The following is a 24329-nucleotide window of genomic DNA, read 5'->3' as shown; positions in this document are numbered from 1 at the left end:
GTCCAAGTGTGGAAGTGAATTTTGGCAAATTTGAGAAAATATTCCTAGCTACATCTAAGTCATAAGTGAACAAAACAACAGGCAATAAATATTGGCCAATAATTTAAAAATGGAATTCATTTTGTGTTACCCATTGCATTAGTTTTCTAGAGCTGCCATAACAAAATACTATAGATGGGATGCAACAGAAATTTTTTCACAGTTCCAGAGGCTGGAAGTCCAAGATCAAGGTATCAGCAGGTTTGATTTCTCTTGAGACCTTTCTCCATGGCTTGCAGATGGCTGGCCACCTTCTTGCTCTGTCCTCACATGGTCTTTCCTCTGTGTAAATGCATGTCTATGTCCAAATTTCCTCTTGTTGTAAGGACACCAGTTAGTTTGGATGAGGGCCTACCCGTATGAGCTCATTTAACATTAATTACCATTTAAAAACTGTATCTCAATTATAGTCATATCCAGAGGTACTGGGAGTTAGTGCTTCAACATAGGAATTTGAGGAAATAAAATTCAGTTCATAACAACCATTGAAATTAGTAAGTCTTTTAACTTGTGACTTCAAAACAGTAAGACGTGGTTATTATTGATGAAGCATGTCACTGTGAGCCAGGCACTGTACATGCATTAATCCACAACCACAGGGTGAAGTTAGAACTAGTATTTCATTGAGAACTTTTTTAGTTAGCAACGGACTGATTTTCAGTTAGAACCTTGGTTATATATACAAAGGGAATTATGTAATACAAAACATTTCTTTAAATCTGAATAATGACCCAAATGCTGCTTACTTTAATATTAGAGCAAATGAGAATTAGCGTTTGTTTTAAAAACCCCAAACAATTTAATAACGGATATATTAAACCAATTCATATTGGTTATAGGTTAGGTCGCACAGGGGTGATAGAAAAACTAATTGACTTTAAATAACTGACCTTCGTGCAATTTCCTCTAGTGTTTTCTCCATTGTGGGACTCTGAAGTTAACCACTTCTCATTCATAGGATGTGCAGTGACCCTTTGGAGGAAAAGGCAGTGTGTTTTTTTCTTTGCTAATAGATTTTTTTCAAAGGCCTCCTTCTTGATTTCCCTGCATCATTCAGAAACCTGAATCCAAGTTAAGAGACTAGTCAGTCACAATAATGGTGAGCGTGAATTTCCCTCTGCTGCCTGCCTAATACTCTCACACCACACAGTAAGGGACTCCAGCTACGCCCCTCAGTGAGACATTTAGCGTAGGCTCCAATTTAAGAATTTCTCTTTAATATGCTATTTACTTTGGTACTTTCAGAGATCTAAATGTGGCATTATTCTCTTCACAAGCATTTATCACACCTTTTTGTCATTTCTGTACTTTTATTGTTGGTTAAACGTGTCGATTACAATCACTTAAGAGTCATGAGGGTAGTTAGAATCCTTTGTGCTTTTGTAGGAGAGGGAAAGACTAGGAGTCAAACAGTCATGGCTATAGATGGTTCTCTGAACTTCCCTTTCCCCATCTATAGAACAGAAATAACCAAAATGATTATTCCCACTTCAGGAGGTTATTGTTAAGGTTAAAGTTGATAACCTATCTTAAGTATCTTGTTCAATGCCTGGCATTCAACAAATATTAGTTCATTTTCTTTCACTACCAACAACCTAATTCAAAGCCAAATTATTTGAAGTCCTTGGGGGTATTATTATTGTTGTTGCTGAATGTTGCTATAGCAGGCTGGGCATACTTCTAGTTTCCTGAAGATTTTCTAGTGTTTTGGAAAGGTGCAAGATGTTAATCAATGTAATTGGCACCTGGATATTTAATGAACGTCTATACTGTCCCGATCACTGGTAACTGTCATTGGAAACGAAAGAGCCAAGACTCATCACGAAGCCAAAATGAGTACACAGTCTGCTTACAGAGAAAAGATCTAGTTATATGGAGCCATTCATAACTAGACATTATTTATTATAATTACTGTTATAATAAAAACAAAATGCTAATATGTGTTTCTGTGGACAGGAAATGTGAAAATAAATACAAGTCAAATTTCAGAGCTTTCCCAAATGAGAGCATAGGCTTCTGTCTTCCAAAGAATATCTCAGTGGACTCTTCTCCTGAAGATGGCCTAGAGAAGAGCTGTGGCACGGCATGTTTCTCGAGAATGGGAGGCGTGGGGGTGCTTCCAGAAAGAGGGAGGCATAGGGTGTGGGCCACAGTGAGGTGGGAAATGACCAAGAAATCTGTCTGACTGGGCAGAATAGATTTTAGAACATGATGTAAGGAAAACCAAAGAAACCAAGTAACCAAGGATTGAGAAAACATTGTACTTACAGTTTACTTACAATAATACAGATCTTAAGCAGGCAGGAGAAAATCGTGGCGGATGATTAGTCTAGGAGTGTGTAGGCAGTAACCTGGAACAAGGAGAAGACCACCTAGGAGGCAGACCCAACAATCTAGGTGTGTATTAATGAGGATTAGTACTAGAGTGGTAAAAGTGAACAAGAAAATACAGAAGGTTATTTTTTCTGATCCAGATTATGTATTCGTAAGTATCATGAATACCTTTTATACAAAAAGATGATAAAAGTTCTATATTTTGATTTCTCAGCAAGTTCCTCAAAACAATTTCGCTTTTCATTGTGTTGTCTTCAACAAAAGATAAGCAGTAGATGGCATTGTTCTATAGAAAGGATTCCCATTTTTCACTTTTAAATTACACGGCCTATAAGATGGGGTAATTAAGTATCTTTTGAGATACTTCTACTCCAAAGACAAAATATGTTGGTCTAACATAATTTAGTATGAAATACAACTTTTTATGTTCATTTTGAAATGTTTGAAAGATGAAGGATGATATATGTAGGATTATGTGGAAAATATTTCAGTAAAGTATTTTATTACTGTTATCAAGGATTTAATGGTTACTTAGGGAAATAAGTATGCCTGTTATTTTTGGTCTTGTGAATTCATATTAATGAAAACAAAAGAATTGTCCTCAATATGTAGGGCGGGAGTTCAAAAAAATTTACTTAAATCTTTGAAAATGGCCAAATGTATATATGATTATATTTCGTATTGTGTACCGATTAATGCAGTCCAAAATGTTTCCTATATAATTGGGGTCAGGCCATAACATGACATGTTTACACAAATGAAAAAAAAAATGTTTTTTCTTTGATCTTCTACACTATTCCCATAGAATTTTTCTTTGAAAGGAGTGATTAAGGATTTCAAAGAAATAGTCTTCCTTACAGAATACTTTCATTATTTTGTAAATTTATTTTTGTTTGAATATGTCTAGGTCTACATTTATAAGTATGTGGTTTGACTTTTATTTTGTTATCCGATGAGACATAAGCTGATTGACATTGCTTTTAAGAAAGCATTTTCAACTTTATGTAAGATAGAGATAATTAAAATACTGAAATCTTTTTACTTTTTCTACTCTGAAGACATAGCTATTTTTAGTGAAAATTTATTTTGAGATACATCATTATTTTCATTTGCTTGAAAATTTATAAAACTTACTGCTTCCTAGAACTATTATAAGCACCCTGAGGAATAAAAAAATTGCAAATCATTCACCTTTTAATTACCATAGGTTTTGTAATTCTAGAGCGTAGTGGGCATTCAACATTGATAAATGCCATTATTTTCTTCCTTTAAACACTTATTCAAAAATTGTATGTTAAGACTATGTGCCAGGAAGTAAGCAGGGTATACAAGATAGCTATGAAAATTTGCTCGGAAGTACCTCTCACAGTGAGTGTCAGACATGGCTATAAGGCTGTGGCAGTATAGATCAGATTGCTACACGAAGACCCGAGCAAAGGATTTGTTTTATCTCAGTGATTGTGGAGCTGGGACCTGAAGGATGAGTAGGACTTTATTAGGGAGTGGCAGGCGGTATCTGTGAGAGGCCTGGGGGAGATGCAGATGTCCCTGAGGGCCCAGGATGCAGGGGTGTGTGAAGGGGAGAGGAAGGCTTTGGAACAAAAAGATGCTGGGGACAACTCAGAACCACCATCTGATATTCTCTAGTATGAAAACATTCCTTTAATAATGTCAAAATAAAATTTTTGTTTTTCATGTTACTACATTTCATTCTTTAACCAAAGCAGGATACAGACCTGGATATTGTTTTCGCTTTTGTAGTAAAATTAGACTTCTGTATTATCTTTTACAGTGAAGTTTAGCAACTGCAATGGAAAGAGAAAAGTACAGTATGAAAGCAGTGAACCAGCAGATTTTAAGGTCGATGAAGATGGCATGGTGTATGCCGTGAGAAGTTTTCCCCTGTCCTCTGAGCATGCAAAGTTCCTGATATATGCCCAAGACAAAGAGACTCAGGAAAAGTGGCAAGTAGCGGTGAAACTGAGCCTCAAGCCAAACTTACCTGAAGATTCAGTCAAGGTAAAGTATCCACATGTGGTTTGGAAGTTACGTTTGAAAAATCAGCTTATACGGTTTGAACTAAATATATACTTTGCTTTATATCACATTTGTGGATGCCCAATATTTAAATTTTTATCTACTTCAGTTGTTTCAGTAGTATTTTGTTGTATTTTTAATCTTATGAGATATTTAGACCAAGTGTATTTTAAGCAATCCAAACTTGCATTTGAAAGATTTGTTTACACTTTGAGATTTATAACTTAAACTAGAAGTACTTTTGAATTTCTTAGACGCTTTACAAGCTGTTAAGTATAACCGCAAAATAAACAATCCTTTGCAAGATTTCGCCAGCCAAATTTATTAGATAAGAAGTTCAGATTTACAGTAGTAAAAGGAAAGCATTTCTGGCAAGGAGTATTGGGTTTTTGTCTTGACCCTTAATAATCAATTGGGAGTATGAATTATTTATACCACCAACGTGACTGTTAGGAATGATATACTCCCTCTGGTGGAAATTGCTATAAGCCAAGATAAAATAAATAAGACACGGATCCAACAAAGTACAGTTCGATGCAATTCAACAAACATTTACTGAGCACTTACTATGTATAAGTCACCATATTCGGAATTTTAAATGAGAAACAATAACTTCTTCAGTAAAGTTATGTTAACATGACTCGTTTGAATATCTACTTCTATGAATTAATTTGAAACTAATATGAAGGGCCATCATACTCATATTCTGAAGTTTATGATTTTATGAACTATGACTATTACGTTGTGTGTATTTATTTATTGTGAAAGACAAGAATACACGCATTCATTTCTGGTATTTAATTGTAAATGTGATATACACAGCTGTAATGAAATCTGAATAAATATATCAGAGGAAAATATATCATTTTTCTTCTATGCCCATGTTGGACTTCCATTAAAGAAATGTAATTGGTTAAACTATTAACTATTAAGGGGAATCATGTCATTTGGGTGATATAAAGTGAGAAATCGGTAATTAATCGAGTGAAGAGTTGCTTTTGTTGTTGATGATTTGCCGTGTTCCAGCAAACTAGCTTGGATATTTTCACTGAAGCAGCAAGGACTAATGGCTAAAATGTCTACAGATATAAGGAGAAACAGAAGAAAATGTTGACATCCAGCAGAGATTAATACCCCATGTGCAAAGTGGGTCATCTATAGCATCCATCATGGCTGACATAGGTTTAGAATAATTACAGCATTAATTCTGTGGGATTTAATAGGGTCATAAATATTTGAGACATTCCTTAGCAGTATGTATTAAACTTCTCTTGGAATTCAAATTATATTTTAGCCTATCAAGATCTAAATTTCATGTACAGTAGCACATTACCTGAACTGCGGTTTAAACTAATGAGGAATATATAAAAGGGTCCTATTAAATTTTGCTCAATATTAACAACTATCTAAGATGGTTTATAGAAACTGCAAATAGTTTACACAGCTGTACCACATAATAAATTTTGTTTGGAATTCAATATTTCAATGAACATCGTAACCCAAAAATTTTGTGATGTTTTCTGTTATTTAAGTAGGGGGACAAGGAAAGGGCCTCCAGACTTATTTTGTTGTTCATAATAAATTGTGATTCCAACACTTTCAGATATCCACTGATACTTATGTACTTTCAGAAAATATTTATTTTAGTACTCAGGAATTTCTTCTTGTATTTTAATGCAAAGGAATCACAAGAAATTGAAGAAATAGTATTCCCAAGACAATTGATGAAGCACAATGGTCACCTACAAAGGCAGAAGCGAGACTGGGTTATCCCTCCAATCAACTTGCCAGAAAATTCCAGAGGACCTTTTCCTCAAGAGCTTGTCAGGGTACGGTGGCACAATTTTAATTGTCTTTGGGGCATGTGTCAAGTGTATGTTAGAAGTACTTTTGTCTTATTTTTTTCACAAGGTAGAGTTTACAACATGTATGTACTGAAAATATTTTTTTGTATAGATGAAGTGTTGTAAAGTGCCTCTTCTCATTTTTTTATTATCTCAGATTATTTGTAGAACTCTCTGTAGGTCCTGTACACCATGGATGATAAAGTTTGTTCAATGTGTGACTACGTAAGCTATAACTTCAGTATACATTAACACTCGTACCATATATTCCTTTGCCATAATACGGATACACCTGAGCTTCCCTGTCTGAAAGCTGCACTCTCCATGACAATCTTTGCCCTCCACAGGTAGCTTTTGGGCCAAAGAAAAAATAAAAGGGCAGTCATTGCTAAAAAATGCCAGCACAAAGTGCATTTGAGAGTTTTTAAAGGAAAAGCAAAATGACCTCTGATACCATTAACAGAGTCCCTGGAGCTGTGCAAAAATATAGGCTTTCAAATCTGAAAAGTTAATTTTTTTTCAGTTAACTCTAAATGCATACCATCAGATGCAGAGGGGGGAAAAACACACAGATATTTCTATGTGTTTAGTAAAATTAGCAACCCGTTATTTATTATAAAAAGAAAACAAAACAAAGTCATTGTATTCCCCTTTATTAGAAAATAAATGTTTCTGTAGGTGATTAATGTAGCATTCCAGTACAATTTACAGAAAGTTGTATTTTTAGTAAGTCATTTTTTGTATTGTATATTCCATTCTAATGCACATTATAATTTGGTTTAACCGTGAATGACACAATCCCCAAATAAAGGTGCTTCTGATTTTTCTACTTTAATGGACAAAAGAATTTTGCCTTACCTTAAAAAAAGATTCTATTACTGGATTAAGTGTATTTGCCTAATACATAAGTATCCTTTATTATCACATCTAAATAGTATTGCTTAATTGACCTTTTCTCTGTATTGTCCTTCCTCCTCTCTTTCTATAACCTGATCCTGTGATTACTCATCTGTAAATGTATTTTTCCTAAGAATTGTTGTATTTGGAGGAAAAGAAAGGGAACGTGTGGGTATAATTTTTGAGTATAGAAATATATTTCAAAATTATTTCTTGTATGTTCTGTTATTAATAAGTAATTTGGGGTAATAAAAGGTGCCACCTTAAAACGATACGGAAAGCTTTGGTTGCAATGACTGTCAGTACAATGCAAGTACAGAAATCTGAATTAGTCTCAACCATAAGTTTAGAGTTCTCAAGTGAAGCTATTTTATACTATGGTTAGATAGTTACATCTTATCTGTTGCAAAAAGGTAAATAATTTTTTTCATTGAATTTGACACCTGTTATTGGGTTTAATATTCTAACCCACAAATTCCCAGGCTAGAATTTGATACTGTTTAAAAACTGACACTCCTTAATTTTGACTTTTTGCACTGCTTTGAGTAAGTGTTATTTTAGAAGTTAACATTGCCTCCCCAGTCTTTCTGGTGATAGGTGACACCTCTTTTTGAAGCCTATCTCCAAGATGTAAGGACAAGGAATAGGACTGGCAGTATTTCAATGGTTTTCTAGGAAGAGATGGTGTAAGTGTGTAACTGAAAAAGGGCATGAGGTGTGGGATGCCATGTCTCTGATAATGAGCTCATTTAGTCTCCCATTTAATGTGATTGTCTTCTTGACCTTCAGATCAGGTCTGATAGAGATAAAAACCTTTCCCTGCGGTATAGCGTCACTGGGCCAGGAGCTGACCAGCCTCCAACTGGTATCTTCATTATCAATCCGATATCAGGTCAGCTGTCGGTAACCAAGCCTCTGGATCGTGAGCTGATAGCCCGATTTCATGTAAGATTTCAACTGCTGATATTCTATGTATTAATAGCCTTCTAAATGTCTGCAGAGTTTAGCATTTGCCTCTTATCAGTCTTAAAGCTTTGATTCAGAGCGTTTTAACATCTGAAATGTACTTGTAGCCTTTTCAATTTATTCTAATAATTGTATTGTTTTTAATAGAATTGATGAATGGTCCCAATAAAAAGAAAACAAATGATGCCAAAGAAGAAAGTGAAATTGCCTAAACTTGCATTACTCTTTCTTCATTGACACTGGCTTTCAGATATGCAACTAAGAACCTATGAGAACAAAATTACATATAGGGAGTCAAACTGTTGCTTGTAAATGATGTAGAGATCAGAGCATTTTAATAGCTGTATAGTATTCCATTGAATACATAAGCTATGATTTTAATAAGTTTTTTATGGATAGACATCTGTGTTCTCCATTTTATCTGTTCCTGCTGGTATTATTATCACCATTAAATAGAGACCTAGGAAATGGACAGAGTATTTATGAAAATTATTTAAAAAATTGTATGTGGTGGAGCAAGATTCCTCAAGGGACATGTCATTCTAATGCTTTTTATATTGTTACAAAACAAAGAAAGAAGTAAAACTTTCATACATTTTACAAAAACATCACATTAATGGGGAAACTTGCTAAAGATAGCACACAATAGATCAGTCTCATCAGACTAGTCTCTAATTTATAATCATAAATAATATCATACAAAAACTCCTATATTTCTCTTCTTGTATGAATTCCCACTATCTGAATTGGTGCTGTGATTAATAGAATTCAGTAAATAAATATTTTCTGGTCAATTTTGGGGTAAATTCTTGCTCTCCAGATTCTCATTGCACATAAAAGAGTGGCATCCATAACAAGATATAGTTAATTAGGGAATTGCAGGGATGGTTCAGTATTAAGAATCTACTAATGTAATATATTAAATAAGTCAAGGGGGGAAAGGATTATTTCTGTAGGTGTTGAAAAGGCAGTAATAAAATGCACATTGTTTCATGTGTTAAATGACCTCTAAATAAAAAAAGAATACGTTGATGCTTCTTTAACTTGATAAAGCATATCAACAGAAACCAGCAGTCAGCATCATACTTAACAGGAAAATCGTAGAAGCATTCCTGTTAAAAAGAAACAATTCAACAGAACACTACACAGCTATTGAAAAGAATGAATGGATCTCTGTGTGCCGAATGAAAAGATTTTGAACATATTCTGCCAAGAGTAGCTGACTGATTATATTTGTTTAAGAAGAAAAAAATACAAAATTTCTAGAATACCTATAAAACAGAACTTGAGCTTGGGAGAGGAACAACTGTTTTATATACTCATGTACTTTTAACATTTATGAATGCCTGTTACTACTAAAAAAAAAAAAACAAACAAAAAGAACTAATGTCAAAATTTCCTATACACACTGAATTCTTTCTAGATTCTCTTCTGTTCCCTTGATCTATATGACTACTGTGTGCCAGTACCACATTTTTAATTACCCTGAATCATATGTACTGATTTAGCAGAAGGATTTAGGAACTGAATAGACTGACTTTGGATACGGGCTCTGTCAATAGAGCAGTTACTTAGCTTTTCTGAAGCTTGATTTTTTCCAACCTTCAAATGCTGGTCATTCCTACTTCAATCTTTTGTATTTGAATTAAACGAGTTAAAATCCATAAAACTCTGAACACAGTGCCTAGCAGATAGTCATTGTGGGTTTTTGGCTACTATATCTACTCTAATTATACGGAGTTTGGCTAACTTAAGTTTTGACGGGAAGAGTAGCTTTTGTTTTTCAGCATCTCAGTCTGTCCATGCTATTTTGATAGCATGGCAATCGTGTTTTGATAGCATGGCAGTTTTAACTTTTCACTCTGAGATGTAAATCTGTTAAATAGCTTTGTTTTCTAATTGCTTTTGCAGTTGAGGGCACATGCAGTGGATATTAACGGAAATCAAGTAGAGAACCCCATAGACATTGTCATCAATGTCATTGATATGAATGATAACAGACCCGAGTTCTTACACCAGGTGTGGAATGGGACGGTTCCTGAGGGATCAAAGCCTGGTAAGTTTGAAGAGAATAATTTGGAGATTACTTCAGGAAATGCAGTGTAATCCAGCACTGTTCTATAAGCAAGAAAAGGAGAAACGATGTGAGCCTTTTAGTGTCATTTTCTTTCATTCATAATGCTTTTAGGGAAACAGGAAGGTAACTTAGGGAAAAACTGATTGAAGAGAGAAACCAAAAAAAAAAAAAAAAAAGAAAAGAAAGAAATCACGCTACTGCCACAGTGACTTTTCTCACCTTTGAAAAAATATATACTACAGTATCTGATTCTGTACTATAGAATCTATATGAGGATCCTTTCATCCTGCTATGGTTGATAGAGTCAGTATAGCTAGAGAGTGGGATTTCTGTTCATAAAATTTAGATTTTATCTTTTGGAGAGTCTGAAAGATACTTTATGTTCCTGGGAGCAGGCTGTGAGATAAAACCAAAAGCTGAGAGGGGGCTTGGTGACAGCTGTGACTGCTGCCTTCTGGCTACAGGAGATATTATTTACTTTCAGGTTGACCCTAATGTCTTCTGCAACCCTTGCTTTTAAACTAGTGTCGTGGAAAATGACTCAGCCTTGAAACAGCAGTTGCCAAAAGCCTCTTACCATTGTGAAGTGATGTTTGACTAGGATTTTAGATTCTTGTACTGAAAACACTGTGGAGTACAGTCATAGTAAAATAGCAAGGCTAAAAAGGTCTATTTAATGTGAAAAATTTAGTGGACAAGAAAATCTGTTGGTGTCGAGATGGTAAAAGGAAATGTTTTACCAGCCTTCCTGCGATGATTGGGGTTAGAGAGATTGAATTAGCTATGTTATTATTGTGGTGTGTTTTTTTTAAATTTATTTTAAAAAGCCTCAACGTTTAAAATTGTGTTCATATTAAATTTGTCATCTATACCAGTTTATTAGCTCCCTTATGCATAAGCCAGTTTATACTCCTAGATATAACCAACTGTGCCTCAAACTGGTATTTTGTTCTTGGCCCAAATACATGTTTATATCCTCAGAAAAGGAGAGATGGGGTGGGGGTGGGGTCGTTGGAGTGGGAGGATAGGGGCTGTACAGGAAGTTCAACCACTTGTGGCTCCTTCTGAGTCACATTTTCAGAGTAGCTTTCTTCAGTATTTTAAAATACTGTAAAACCAAAGCATGTTAGACATATCCTTACTAAAACACAAGTCTTGTATGCATATTCTAAAGATAATAAACATTGGACTTGTTTGCCTGGGGAAGGTTTTAAAAATTATTTATTTTCTTTTTCTTCTATTATTTCTAACTTTATTAAAAGTACTGCTTCACAAAAATTGTCAAAAATAAACCATTAAAGATATATTTATTATGCATTTGACCATGAACTTCTGTAATGTCTGCCATAAATAAAAGACTGTCAGTGATCACCAGAAGCAAAGATATTTCATCAGTGTATTTCCTGCGGTTGTTCTGTAAGTTTGAAATCACCTTTCTCGGCAAAGTTTGATAATGTCATGAATCTTGTGTTAAACTGCGTTGCAATCAATATTTTGTTTCAGGATTCTGAAACATATTTTTCTGCTTTAACCATTCATTCATTCATTCATTCATTCATTCATTCATTCAATAGATGTTTATAGAGCGTGTGCTGTGTGCTGGGTACTGTTTGGCATCGTGGATACAGTAGTGTCAAGCTGGTTCTTACCCTGTTGGAGCTTAAATTCTAGTGAGGGGAGAAAAATAAAAGGCATGCAAGCAAGCAAATATGCAAAAAGTTTTAAAAAAAATAAGTATGTAGGGATGGCATATGATCAAAAAGCGTGTCTTGTTTACAGGGTCAAGCTCTGAAAAGAGATTTGAATAATGTGACCAAGCCTTAAGTAGTTAATTCTGGGGCAAATATGCACCACTTAAATTTTCTAAATCACAACTGAGCTTACAGTATTCAATAAGAAGGTAAACTAGAGATGGAAAATTTTATAATCCAGTTCTTATAAATATCCCACAGAACAAACCGTCTTAAATAGTAACTGCTTTTCTCTCTACTTCTAAATTGCACAGTGTATCTCGCTAGTTTGAACTTACTTGATCCTAATGCTTTATAGATTTGCTTTCCAAAATATCTAATAAATTGAAGTCCCTGAGTTTGTTAACAGTGTTCTTTTAATCTTGTAGGGAAAAAAAATGGAACCACCATGCCAAACCCCGATTCCATGTACCACAACAGTAATGCATGGAATGGCTCCTTATGACCTGAGTAAATGGAGTGTTCATCATTCTGCACATAGCTTACTTGCAGAAAGCAACTTAGGCACAGAGGAGAAGCATTCTCAGCATGCCATTTTAGATGTTATTGCATAACAGAAGAAAATGTGGCAGAGGGGAGGAGTCGGTGGCCATAAAATATGTTGCTAATGGCATTTATTATTATTTGTGTGTTCTATATTTGAAGGTCTGAAGTGATCCTTTCCTTGAATCATAGTGAATTTGTTTTCTAAGTTAGGGAAAAAAAATGAGTCTTTAGAAATGTGTAAATATTTTACAATTTTCCTTTCGAGGATCTAAACCGTGCTTTATGTTTTTTAAGTGAGCACTATTCTTATCAGTAGTGTTTTCAGTCAAGTCTGAGTGATCAAATGGTTGCTCTGAAAAAGTGAAATTAAGATTGATTGAGAAGATAAATATACCTTCTATTTCGGAGACCCTGAAATGAAGGGTGACCATTCATTTTCCATGTGTGCTGTGTCTAGGAACATACGTGATGACGGTCACTGCCATTGATGATGACGATCCAAATACCTTAAATGGGATGTTGAGGTACAGAATCCTGTCCCAGGCGCCAAGCACCCCCTCACCCAACATGTTTACCATCAACAATGAGACTGGTGATATTATCACTGTGGCAGCTGGACTTGATAGAGAAGTAAGCCAACCAAAACCTGTCTTTAAATTTGTTTTTAATTTTAAAGGTGCACAGTATCACATACAATTGATCTCTAGGTAATAATATATCCACAATATTATTCAATGTGAATTGTCATTAACAAATACGTTGTATTATTTTATACATAACGTCAAATGGTTAAATGGTATATGTATATCCGATAAATCTTTCCTAGTCTTACATGATTGTCTATGTAATATTTAGTGTGGTAACTGACTAAGTTAATTAGATACCTCTGGTATCTAATTCTTAAAATTGTTGGCATTTTCTTGGTTTGCCCTTATAGTCAAAAGTTTTTGTGAGGAATTACATTAAAAACCTTGTCCAAATAATGTGTGTATACATGTAAGATAATTATTAACATTCACAGTTTTAAGAGACTACAAATAACACGTGTTTGATTAGATGTTTTGTAGCCTCTCTGCAGAGCCTGTCTTAGTACAGAGGAGATTATCGCCTTTATTAGAACTTGCCCATTAACTCTGAGATTAATGTATTTAATATATTTGAACATTAGTAATTTCATTTATTCTACTGACAAGCCTTTCAAGTTATAAATGGCGATAAACACACTTCGGGCATAGTATTTTGTAGAAAAGGCATAAAATGTTGGTGGTATTGAACTATTACTATGTTGTATCACAATCTGAGAAGGAATGGGTATTTCAGTAACTTCCAGATGGTCATCTCACTGTGACAGACCTCAACCCACCGTGCTCCTCCACACCTCTGTGTTTTTGTTCGTGTGATTCCTTTTACCAGGAATGTCTTGCGTCTTGATCTTGATCTTGAACTTTCCAGTTCTTCATGTTCTGATTTAAGCCCTGCTTATATCAACTTTTCTGAAAACTCCAGCTCTAATGAATCTTTTACACTTTTTCTCTATTCTGTTCTTACTATTTTCTTAAGAGATTCTCAAGCTCATTATTGGCCATCAGTAATCATTGTGTGAGTGAATTGTCAAAGTGCCAATTCATAAGGATTCATGCTCTGTAGATTTCTGGCTGAGCCAGCCTTTATAGTAATGAGACCTCAAATTATGTATGTCCAAAGGAAACATTATACCTACCACAATAAATATTATTGACAAGGATTTTTAAGAGCTGGTTTTTATGACGCTTTATTTATTTGCCTTAGCATTCACTTGAATTGGATCGAAGAAAACATTACTATTGCAATTAATTATATACACAAGATAGTGCTAGAAGCACTTGGATAAAGTAATATGAGCCAATCAAGATTACTTTATTCACAACTGAGCTGAGAGCCTTACTTTGGAGCTCGATGTATGTTTATTTCATTGTACCTATTAATTTCCAGGTGTCAACAATTCTTTTTTTCTAAAAATGTTTTGTGTCAGGTTGTTGAAATTTAGTTTTTGCAATAGTACTTTTAGTTCGGTGACATTCAGAATATGTATGTCTTTTCACCTTTTTCAATACTATATGAAATACTATTCTTAAATGCCAATAAACTCAGCATGAATGTCCTATTTTATAAGAATATGGTATATTTTTTAGTATTCTCTCTTGAGGTCAAGATTGCTCACAGAAGCAGGTATAGCTCCTACTAGTCTCTCAATCCTAATATTTCTTTTATTTACACTTCCATTGTGAGATACAGAAACAGGGCTTCATCTTGTTTTCATACAGTAATATTCCTATCACATTTAGCCTGGCTGTTTCATGTCAAGAAAGAGGCATCGAGAATTACAGATAGTTTTACTAAAGCAGACCAACCATATTTAAAAATCAGAGACTGTATTTAGTTCAGAGGATGAAAGTCTGAAGTCACATCATAATCATGAGTAAATATATCTTGCAGTGGACAGAAACAGCTATTCACTATCTCCTGATGAAACGAATGTGGAAATAAATGCATTTGAAACTATAGAATCATGCGTTAGATACAATATGAGATGTAGTTTCTTGACAGTAATATTATTAAACACAACAATGAGTTAAGTTACTAGGAAAAATTATGGAAAACCTTCATTTTCCAAAAGACGTTTAACATAGAAAAAAATGTGTCTGTCTAGGATGGTTTATGCTAATTCTGCCTGAGGCTGGGGATAAATTACTTTGACTTCAGGCCTCGTGCAGGCTTGAGATTCTTTTATTTCTATTAGAATTCAGTTTTCTTTCTGTTAAAAGTAATTTCAGTTATCATTCTCCCGGAATACATGACACTTTTAAGTGATTGAACTCTTAATGACTGAAATGCTTACTAAGATTCAACTTTTTATTTTCTTTTAATCTTCAAGTTTTAAAAAAATATTAATTCTTCCAGTTTTCCAGACATAAAGCTGTACCCACTACATACCCCAGTCTTCAGTTTTTTTTTTTTTTTTTTTTATCTCTACCTGCATTCTTATTGCATTCCTTGGTGGTGCCTATTCCTGGCATTTTCTTCTTCTCTCCACCCTCTTTATGTCCATCTCCTGACTATCTGCTTCACTAGGTTTGAATTCTAACTCTGCCTGTTATGGGCTATTTGACCTCCTACATCTGTAAGTGGGGATAATAATTTGACCTGCCTCATGGGATGGCTGTAAGGCTTATGGAACACAAAGCGTAAGGCATTTAGCACAGTGCCCAATAAATATTAGCTCTTATTTTCCCCCCGTTGCCATCATAAATCCGGCCTCAGCATCTACTAGGTGAGCACCATTGCTCTTACTCATTATAATTGTTCCCATGGCAAAGAAAGAATTATACTTCCTGTGTTTCAAGCCTAATCATCTTTTTACTTGTGCCCTCAACTCTGTATTCTACCCTAAAGGATTTTTCTTCTGTTTTCTGTTTGCTCAGCCTTCCCGTCTCTACAGGTTCCTTCCTACAAACCCCACAGATTTCTTCATTATGTACAAACATGCTGATTCTCCCTTATGGTAAATGACTGTCCACAACCCATAGGATGAAGACGGAATTCTTTAACATGGTATTCTAGACCCTCTCTGACTTTGGCCCCAAAGCCTCCTTTAGACTACCTACCCTCCTAGAATTTCTTGCCTTCTGCTTATGAGCAAGTGATGGCCCGTGCAACCCCATGCAATTCCTTCTACAAATCTGAAGTTTTATGTTCTCTGTTCCCATTGTTCCTTCTGCCTGAACATCCCTTTCCCATCTGTCTATACAGCAGGCTAATCCTCACTCTCTGACAGCTGATCCTCAGCCCCTTCCCTGGGCACCCACGGTAGTCTGTGCATCCTTCCAGATATACAAAGACTATGTTTCATAGACATCATGTCTGCATTCTTACTCCCAATAGTAAGGGAAGCTAATGTGTTCCTCACCTTCACCCTGCAGAAGAACTCTGAAGAAATGTTCATGTTACAAGAATTTCTCCTTCATTTCAGCGCCAGGCTCCTCAGGGTACAGCCCATACTCCCTGCTCAACTCCCCCTCCTTCCTCTTCTCTTTGAAATCGGGATCCGTGCCTGCCCTACCCAGATGCACACATGCCACACATATATTCTGACTTTCTTGGAAGGCACTAATGTAGTGGAGCCATTAAAGGTCCAGACTCTGGACTCAGAGCCCCTGGATTCAGATCTTGTCTCTGCTACTTAGGGCGTCACTGGGCAAGCTTCCTTGCCTCCCTAAGCATTGGTTTTCTCATCTGTAAAACAGGAGTAAAGTAATCCACCTGCCTTATAGGATTCTTGTGAGGACTAAATGAGATAATGTATAGTGCTTAGTGCTGTGCCTCGCACATAGTTAGTGATCAATCTCAATAAATGCTAATTATTGTTTTTTATCATCAAGGCCCTTAGAACAATGTCAACAAACGGTTAGCATTCAAAAACATTTTAGATTGCACATTTCTAAGGTAGGTAATACTATCAGCCCCATTTCACAAGTGAGGGAACGGGGGCTTAGCATGTAAGAATTTGACCAGGATCACAAAGCTGTACTTCCCATGTAAGTTCTCATGACATTATCACATACGTAAATGTCCATTCCCTCATCCAGTGCATTCAAAAACAAATGTGTTGTCTCCCTAAATCTGTGATTCCTGGTGAATCTCGTTCTATATGACCACCTTCTCTTCAGCCTTCCAAGATAATGGTCTGCTTGTCTTTAACATACACTGCCATCAATCCACCTTGATATTTAGTCATCAAGTTCCTCTTGATTAACCCCCAAAATGCGTCTGGCGTTCATTCCTCCCTCACGCGTTGAGGACTGGTTCCGATGGCCCGTTAAAGGTTCCTTGCATCATTTCTTCCTCCTCTCACTACAGTTGCATTGTACACTTGGTTCCATGATGCAATCATATCGGTCGCCATCATTAATGACAGCAAAGCCACCTCTGGTTTGCTTCATTATTTTATTCAAATAAATACCACATTGCCTGGCATCTAATAGACATTTATTAAATATTTGCCAAATGAATGACTGAAGGGTCTCACCTCTTCATTCACTTATGTCACTCTAGTTCAGTGTTTCAAAAGTGGTACTCAGGTGCAATCATTTTAACAGATATACGTAGGGAAGCCTCTAGAGAAAACCAGAGACTACAGGTCTTTTAGATGCTACTCCATCAAGTAAAGACTGCCATAGTACACGGATTGTATTGTGTTTATTTTTACAGTTACGTGTATGGCAAGTGATGCTAGTTTTCCATTTATGATACATTTACAATAAATTGAGGCTTTTTTAAAGGGAGTTAATGTCAAGGTAAACAGTAAGTGTCTCATGGTATAGAAATAATGAGGAGTTGCAGAATTGGAAAGATGGTATATGAATAACTAGTTTGGGAAACAGTGGGCTAGTTTACGCTCCTAGTATATGTTCTAAGGAATAAATGATAGCGAACTGTGTAGATAAGATGGTTTTTCCTAGACCTGAAATGATTTTTATAATGTAATGCAAGGTCCAAGGTGTCTCATCTGTTCATCCATCCAACCACAAATTCAGAAGCAAAAAGTCAACAAAGAAGTGTTGGCGAGGATGTGAGGAAAAGGGAAACCTTGTGAACTGATGGTGGGAATGTAAACTGGTGCAGGCACTGTGGAAGACAGTATGGAGCTTTCTCAAAAAATTAAGAATACAGCTACCATGTGACCCAGCAAATCCACGCCTGCGTATTTATCCAAAGAAAGTGAAAACAGTAATTTGAAAAGATACATGTACCCATATATATGTTCACTGCAGCTTTTTTACAGTAGCCAAGATAAAGAAGCAAACTGAGTGTCCATTGATAGAGGAATAGATACAGAAGATATGTTAGATATAATATGTGTATATATATATATATATATAGACACACACACACACACACACACACACATACATATAGACACACACAATGGAATATTATTCAGTCATAGAAAATTAAATCTTGCCATTTGTGACATCTTGGATGGAACTCAAGGCTATTATTCTGAGTGAAATAAGTCAGACATAGAAAGACAAATACCATATGACTTCATTTATATGTGGAATCTAAAACAAAACAAAACGAACGCAAAACAAAGTAGAAACAGACTCATAGATACAGGGAACAAACTGATGGCTGTCCAGGGTGGGGAGCTGGTTGGGGGAGGGATGGCCCAGAAAAGTGAAGGGGAATGAGAAGTACAAACTTCTAGTTATAAAATAAATAAATCCTGAGAATATAATGTACAGCATAGGTAATATAGTCAATAATATCATAATAACTTTGGATAGTTACAGATGGTTACTAGACTTACGATGATCACTTTGTAAGTTATATAAATGTCAAATCATAATATTGTACACTTGAAGCTACTATAATTTGTATATACACTATAATTAAAAAAAAATTTAAAGCATTTATTGCTAGGGTTTCCTCTGTGTCAGGCATTATGTGTCTGCCAGCAGCATAAACATTGACAAAGCAGGTGCCCTGGGAAGGGGTGTGTGCACAGCGGGTCAGGACAGGCATATGGATTGATGACAACCATATAAACTAGAAACAGTGGGAAAAAAAAGTGTTTCCTGAGTAGACAAACAGCTCTGCCTCAAGGACCTTCAGAAGTCATCTCTGAGGCGACATTTAAGCTTCATGTTTATCAGACTCAGAATGAAGGAAAGGATATTCTAGGCTAGGGTTTCTCAACCTTGGCGCTATTGACATTTGGATCAGATAAATCTTTGCTGTGGAGGCCTGTCCCGTGCATCATAGGATGTTTAGCAGCATCTCTGGCCTCTACCCATTTGATGTCGGTAGCATCCCCCCAGTTTTGACAACCAAAAATGTCCTAGGGTATTGCCAAATGTCCCCTGGAGGGTACAAAATCACCATGGTTGAGAATCACCAGTTTGGGCAAAAGGAAATGTCAAATGCAATGGCGTAGAGAAATAACAGGCATTTGAAAATAAATTTAAAAAGCCAAAGGTTTGGGGGAAGTGGGTGAAACGTGATAGCCTTGGTAAGATAGTTGAGAAAGAGAGGGAAGGATTGTCAGCAAGCAGATGAGTTTATCCTTTCTAGAATAGGAAGTGAGGAAGTGTTTTTAAGCAAAGCCCCCTTGTTCAGATGTGGGACTGTGAAGGTGGGAAGTCAAATCTTTATGGAATCTAAATGTCAGTCATTCAGAACCAGATGCCCAGTGACTAAATTAAGCCAGAAGCTCTAAACAGTTTGGTTGTCTAAAACATAGGCTGTCGTTACTGAATGTAAGAGCTTTTTACCAACCAGGCATTCGAAAATTATATTTATTACTTGCCAGGTTGTTATTTCTTTATTTGAAGAGACATTGTGTTTTAGAAATAACAAAGTTCTTTTGTGACTTACAGATTTCAAGACTAGCTTGAAGCAATAGGAAATTTCAAGTATTAGCTACTGATCCCACTATTTCAGCTCAATGGATAATTTCATATATTATGCTTATATGATTTAAAAATCTTTGTAGATTAGGCATTAACAATGAACTATGTTTCCATATAATGTCTGTGTGGTTTTTTTTTTATCTTAAAGAAAAAGCTTAATTAAAAAAAAATTGAGATTGTCATCTATTTCTGCAAATAGCAGCTAACCAAAAAAATGGAATTTCAACAACAAATTTTTATTTTCAGCTGGGAGGCTGAATTGAGTGCCCTACAAAATTCTCTCACTAACCATGAGAACGTTAAGCCGAAATGACATTCTTAATTGGGAAAGGAAGTCATTGAGAAATATTTTAGCCTACATAAGCATTATGGTGAAGTGTTACGGGTTAAGAAAACTTAAAATGGCTCAACCAGCACTATTCCTTTGTTTCTTTTACCTTTTTTTTTTTTTAAGTTTAAAAAAGTGCGGTATTTTCTCTTTTAGGAAGATAAAAAAAGAAAACTAAAGTAAATAACTGCTAGAGATTGGCATTTGGGTGGACAGAGACTTAAAATCGAATGTGTGAGCTTTGGCTTTTCTTCCTCCTCCTTTTTTTTTTCCTTGCTCTTCCCACTAACAACTAAATCAAAAGCTGCAATTTGTGTCTGTTCTATCCAAGCTCCAGAAATCCCTTAAGCAGGGCCATTCATAATGTTAGTTATATTTAGAATCACGGAAAACTGCACTTTGCAGTGACAGTTTATTTTTGTATGAAGAAATGAGTTTTGTTGTTCAGAATGTTTTAACATTTATGAAACCAGTCAACTTTTTATCTGTACCAATTTCCACAGAGATTTCAAATGATTTTAGATACTCATTTTGGTTAGGTTTTCCTAATATACAAGTTTGTCATTTAATGTTATAGACAAGCCCAAGATTTTCTCTTAAGTGTATTACAGCTTAATTTGACTCCTCTTTAAAAAATTATCTCTGAAATTTGAAAGCAGCGATGCCTATTTGATAATAATTATATGTAAATATGTCCATATCCATTATAGGTCTGTGGACACTATGAATGTTATACCCAAATAGCAATGCATTGAGTATACAAATATTAAATACCTACTATGTTCCAGGACAAAGAATATAAACATAAATCCTCTAATTAGGTTTTAGTCCATTTAAGAACGTATCTCTCCTATATAGTTATGAATAGTATGTACAAATGGGAATTAGGAGAAAATATTGTATCAAACCTGTTATAATAGGACACAGATAAGAATATACAACAAACATATATAAACATATGTAATAATTATTAATTTACATGGAATCAGTTTGGTAAATTAAATGAGCTATCACTTTTGACTCATCAGATTGGCAAAAATTATAGATGTATAAAATCTCATTTTGGCAAGAGGGTTGAGGAATAGGCTTTAAACACAGTTGGTGGGAGTTGAATTTGGCATTGACTTTTCAGAGGGCAATTTTTAAGTATATGTCAAATTTGTGATGTGCCTACTTTTTCATTCAGTAATCCTACCTAAAAATATATATATCTATATACATATATAGATATAGATATATATATAAAAGAAAGCATATATACTTTGTGAGTTATATATACTTTCTTTTCCCTCTCAAGATTCTTTACTGTCTTTTGTATCCTAAACTGGGCAGAAATTAACATATGATAAAATAACTACAAACCAATGGACTTGAATGCTTGATCATAATGTTGAGAAGTTCAGAAGAAACGGAAAGTTTGAAGCCAGATGAAAGTTCAACTCAGCTGTGAATTTCACACATCTGCACTGCATTCCTTCCACAAGCAGAAGTGAAAATACATAGTTAAATCTCTCTAGACAAAGACCAGACCTGTGCTTTTGTGAGTTAAAGTAAACTCCACTTGGGAAATTTCAAGTAATGTTAATCAGAATGAACGATGCTGTGCTCTCCGTGTGTAATAAAGCGGCATTTATAGAACAACTGTTATGTCTTTTTGAGGAATTAGTTTCATTTAAGTTATCTTTATGTCTTTTTAGAAAGTACAACAGTATATGTTAATAATTCAAGCTACAGACACGGAAGGCAGTCCCACATACGGCCTTTCAAACACAGCTACGGCTGTCATCACGGTGACAGATGTCAATGACAATCCTCCAGAGTTTACTGCCATGTCAGTAAGTACAGACTGTCACTCACAGAACTTTAGGCCTGTGGTTCATTACTGAGATACTTTGTCATGAATAATAAATGTGTTAAATAGAGGTGAAACTCGCATAACCTAATTGTAGAATGGCTACTGACTCAGACGTTTTCTGCCACTTAAACCAGGGTTTAAATAAGGCACCAAAGTAATTTGTTTCCTCTCAGTCACTGAGTCCACTGATAACGTTGTTAAAATATGCTGCCTGGAAGAAATTTCCCCCCAAAACTTAGTGCTGTTATAACAAAATAATTATAAATATTTTCAGGTTCGTGAATTACATGACTGATTTTTGCTACGTCGTCTGCCTATAATTATTATTATCTCTGGAGGAAAATTATTTCCCTCAGACAAGTCCTTTCCTCCTCCCTCCCATTACTCATCCTGATATTCCTAAATGGATGCTAATTTTAATATTACTGGAACAGTGACATGATTGGGAAAACATTGACTGCTGAGAAAAGTTATAGTTATTAAAATCAAACATAAATGCTATGATTACCTGATTCCTGGTCTCCTCGTTGAGTGGGGATAATCAAGATTTAATGGGACAGTAATATCAGGGTGGTGTGGTCATCAAGACAGGCTGTCCTTCACTCATCCACGTCGCTCTGCTGACTGACGTTTTTCTTTCTTACAGTTCTATGGTGAAGTCCCTGAAAACAGGGTGGATGTTATAGTAGCTAATCTAACTGTTACCGATAAGGATCAGCCCCACACGCCAGCCTGGAATGCGGTGTACAGAATCAGCGGTGGGGATCCCACAGGGCGGTTTGCCATTCAGACCGACCCGAACAGTAACGACGGCCTAGTCACAGTGGTAAAAGTAAGTGCAACTCAACCCATTGACCTTATGGCCACTCTGCAGTGACCAGTACCGTGGGTGCCAAAAAAAATGTATACCAGTGGACAGTTTGGTCAACATGGCTCAAGCAGTAGTTCGCCGTAATCAGGAATATCTGGACACTGATGGTAATCACTTTGAGCACCTCTCATAATTGCAGAAGTCACACGTGACTTGTATTCATCTTTTGTTCTCGGTATATATTGAGTATTACAATTTTAATACAGTTTTTTTCCTTTCTTAAAATGTGTATACATTTTTTGGCACCCTCTATACATGCCCCCTCTTTTGTTATTCAGTCTTAGGACTGTTTTCTTTGAAACATCTCTAAATCTGGAATTAATGTATTGTGGTAAGTCCCATTTGTTATTTTGCAGTGTGTTGAGGCTGAGGCCAATATAGATATGTTCACGTTATCTCTGGAATATGAACATTTTTAAATCATTTTGGACATTTTTAACCATCTGAAGACAGGAAGTCCCACCACAGGGTTAACCGTCAGGGTGGTTGTGCGTTAGTGACATTTCGCATCCTGAAGTTTGGATCACCGATTGACAGCTGTTAGTAATGACGCCCAGCACCGACTATTCTTATGTCTGTAGGTTGCTTTTAGAGTACTGGTTCAGGGAACAATGTAGAAAATAGCACAAAAGTGAAATGGAATGAGCTGGCAAGAAGAGGGCCTACGCTTTTAAAAGGTTTTCAATTTACATTGCTGTTTTTAAATGCTATGTTCAAGACTTGAAGAAATTAGTTTTTCTGATCCTTGTCAAAAAATAACATAAAACTGAGTGCTAGAAGTAAAGGGGGGTGTTAACTTCAAGTGTAATAAATCCACAGCGCTAATGTAAGAGCTCTTTAAAGTGAACCTCTCTTCTGTTTAACCACCCCGTGAACAGATGTGCTTCCCTGCCTCCCATCCCAGCACTCTTGATTTGTAAGTGAACCCAAATGTTGGCTTAGCACAGAAAGATGCACTGAGGTGTCCATTGTCCAGAACTGTATACGTGCATGAGTCTAGTGATAACTTCCCCCATGAAGTGGCACTGAGAAATTGCTGAACATAGGCAAGTGATCAAGAACACAGCCCCCGGAGCCTGAACGTCTGTGTTTGAAGCCGAGCTCAGCTCTTGGCAGTGCTGTGACCCTGGCACGTTGGCTAACCTCTGTAAGCCTCAGGTTCCTCATGCGGAAAGTGAGGATGGTAACAGTACTGAAGTCATAGCATTGTTCTGAGGGCTAGAGAAGCTTCCTCCACGGTAAAGGTCATAGAAGTATGCATGCGACTTAGCATAAGTAAATGTTATGTGGTTCATGAAATCGCTCAAAAGAATTCTGTCTTAACTTTCTGGCTTCTTTACTGTCTTGTTTACAATAATTGAGGAAGGGAAGCTGAATTGGGGATTTTAGAGTG

At 35.8% G+C, this 24329-nt stretch overlaps 1 protein-coding gene across 1 annotated transcript in view; it reads left to right on the top strand.

Annotated features, from left to right (window-relative positions):
- The window catches only part of CDH2 (cadherin 2), a 210346-nt gene that overhangs the window by 153044 nt on the left and 32973 nt on the right, over window positions 1–24329 (top strand). Inside the window, exons 3-9 of the mRNA XM_033087476.1 lie at window positions 4166–4392; window positions 6093–6239; window positions 7941–8096; window positions 10029–10173; window positions 12889–13061; window positions 21908–22045; window positions 22712–22897. Of these exons, the coding sequence (XP_032943367.1) occupies window positions 4166–4392; window positions 6093–6239; window positions 7941–8096; window positions 10029–10173; window positions 12889–13061; window positions 21908–22045; window positions 22712–22897 (1172 nt within the window). The remainder of the gene's footprint in view (window positions 1–4165; window positions 4393–6092; window positions 6240–7940; window positions 8097–10028; window positions 10174–12888; window positions 13062–21907; window positions 22046–22711; window positions 22898–24329) is intronic.

This window comes from Rhinolophus ferrumequinum, chromosome 19 (genome assembly GCF_004115265.2).
Source record: "Rhinolophus ferrumequinum isolate MPI-CBG mRhiFer1 chromosome 19, mRhiFer1_v1.p, whole genome shotgun sequence".
In the NCBI taxonomy this organism is placed as follows: domain Eukaryota; kingdom Metazoa; phylum Chordata; class Mammalia; order Chiroptera; family Rhinolophidae; genus Rhinolophus; species Rhinolophus ferrumequinum.
This window is presented reverse-complemented; position numbering and strand designations above follow the sequence as displayed.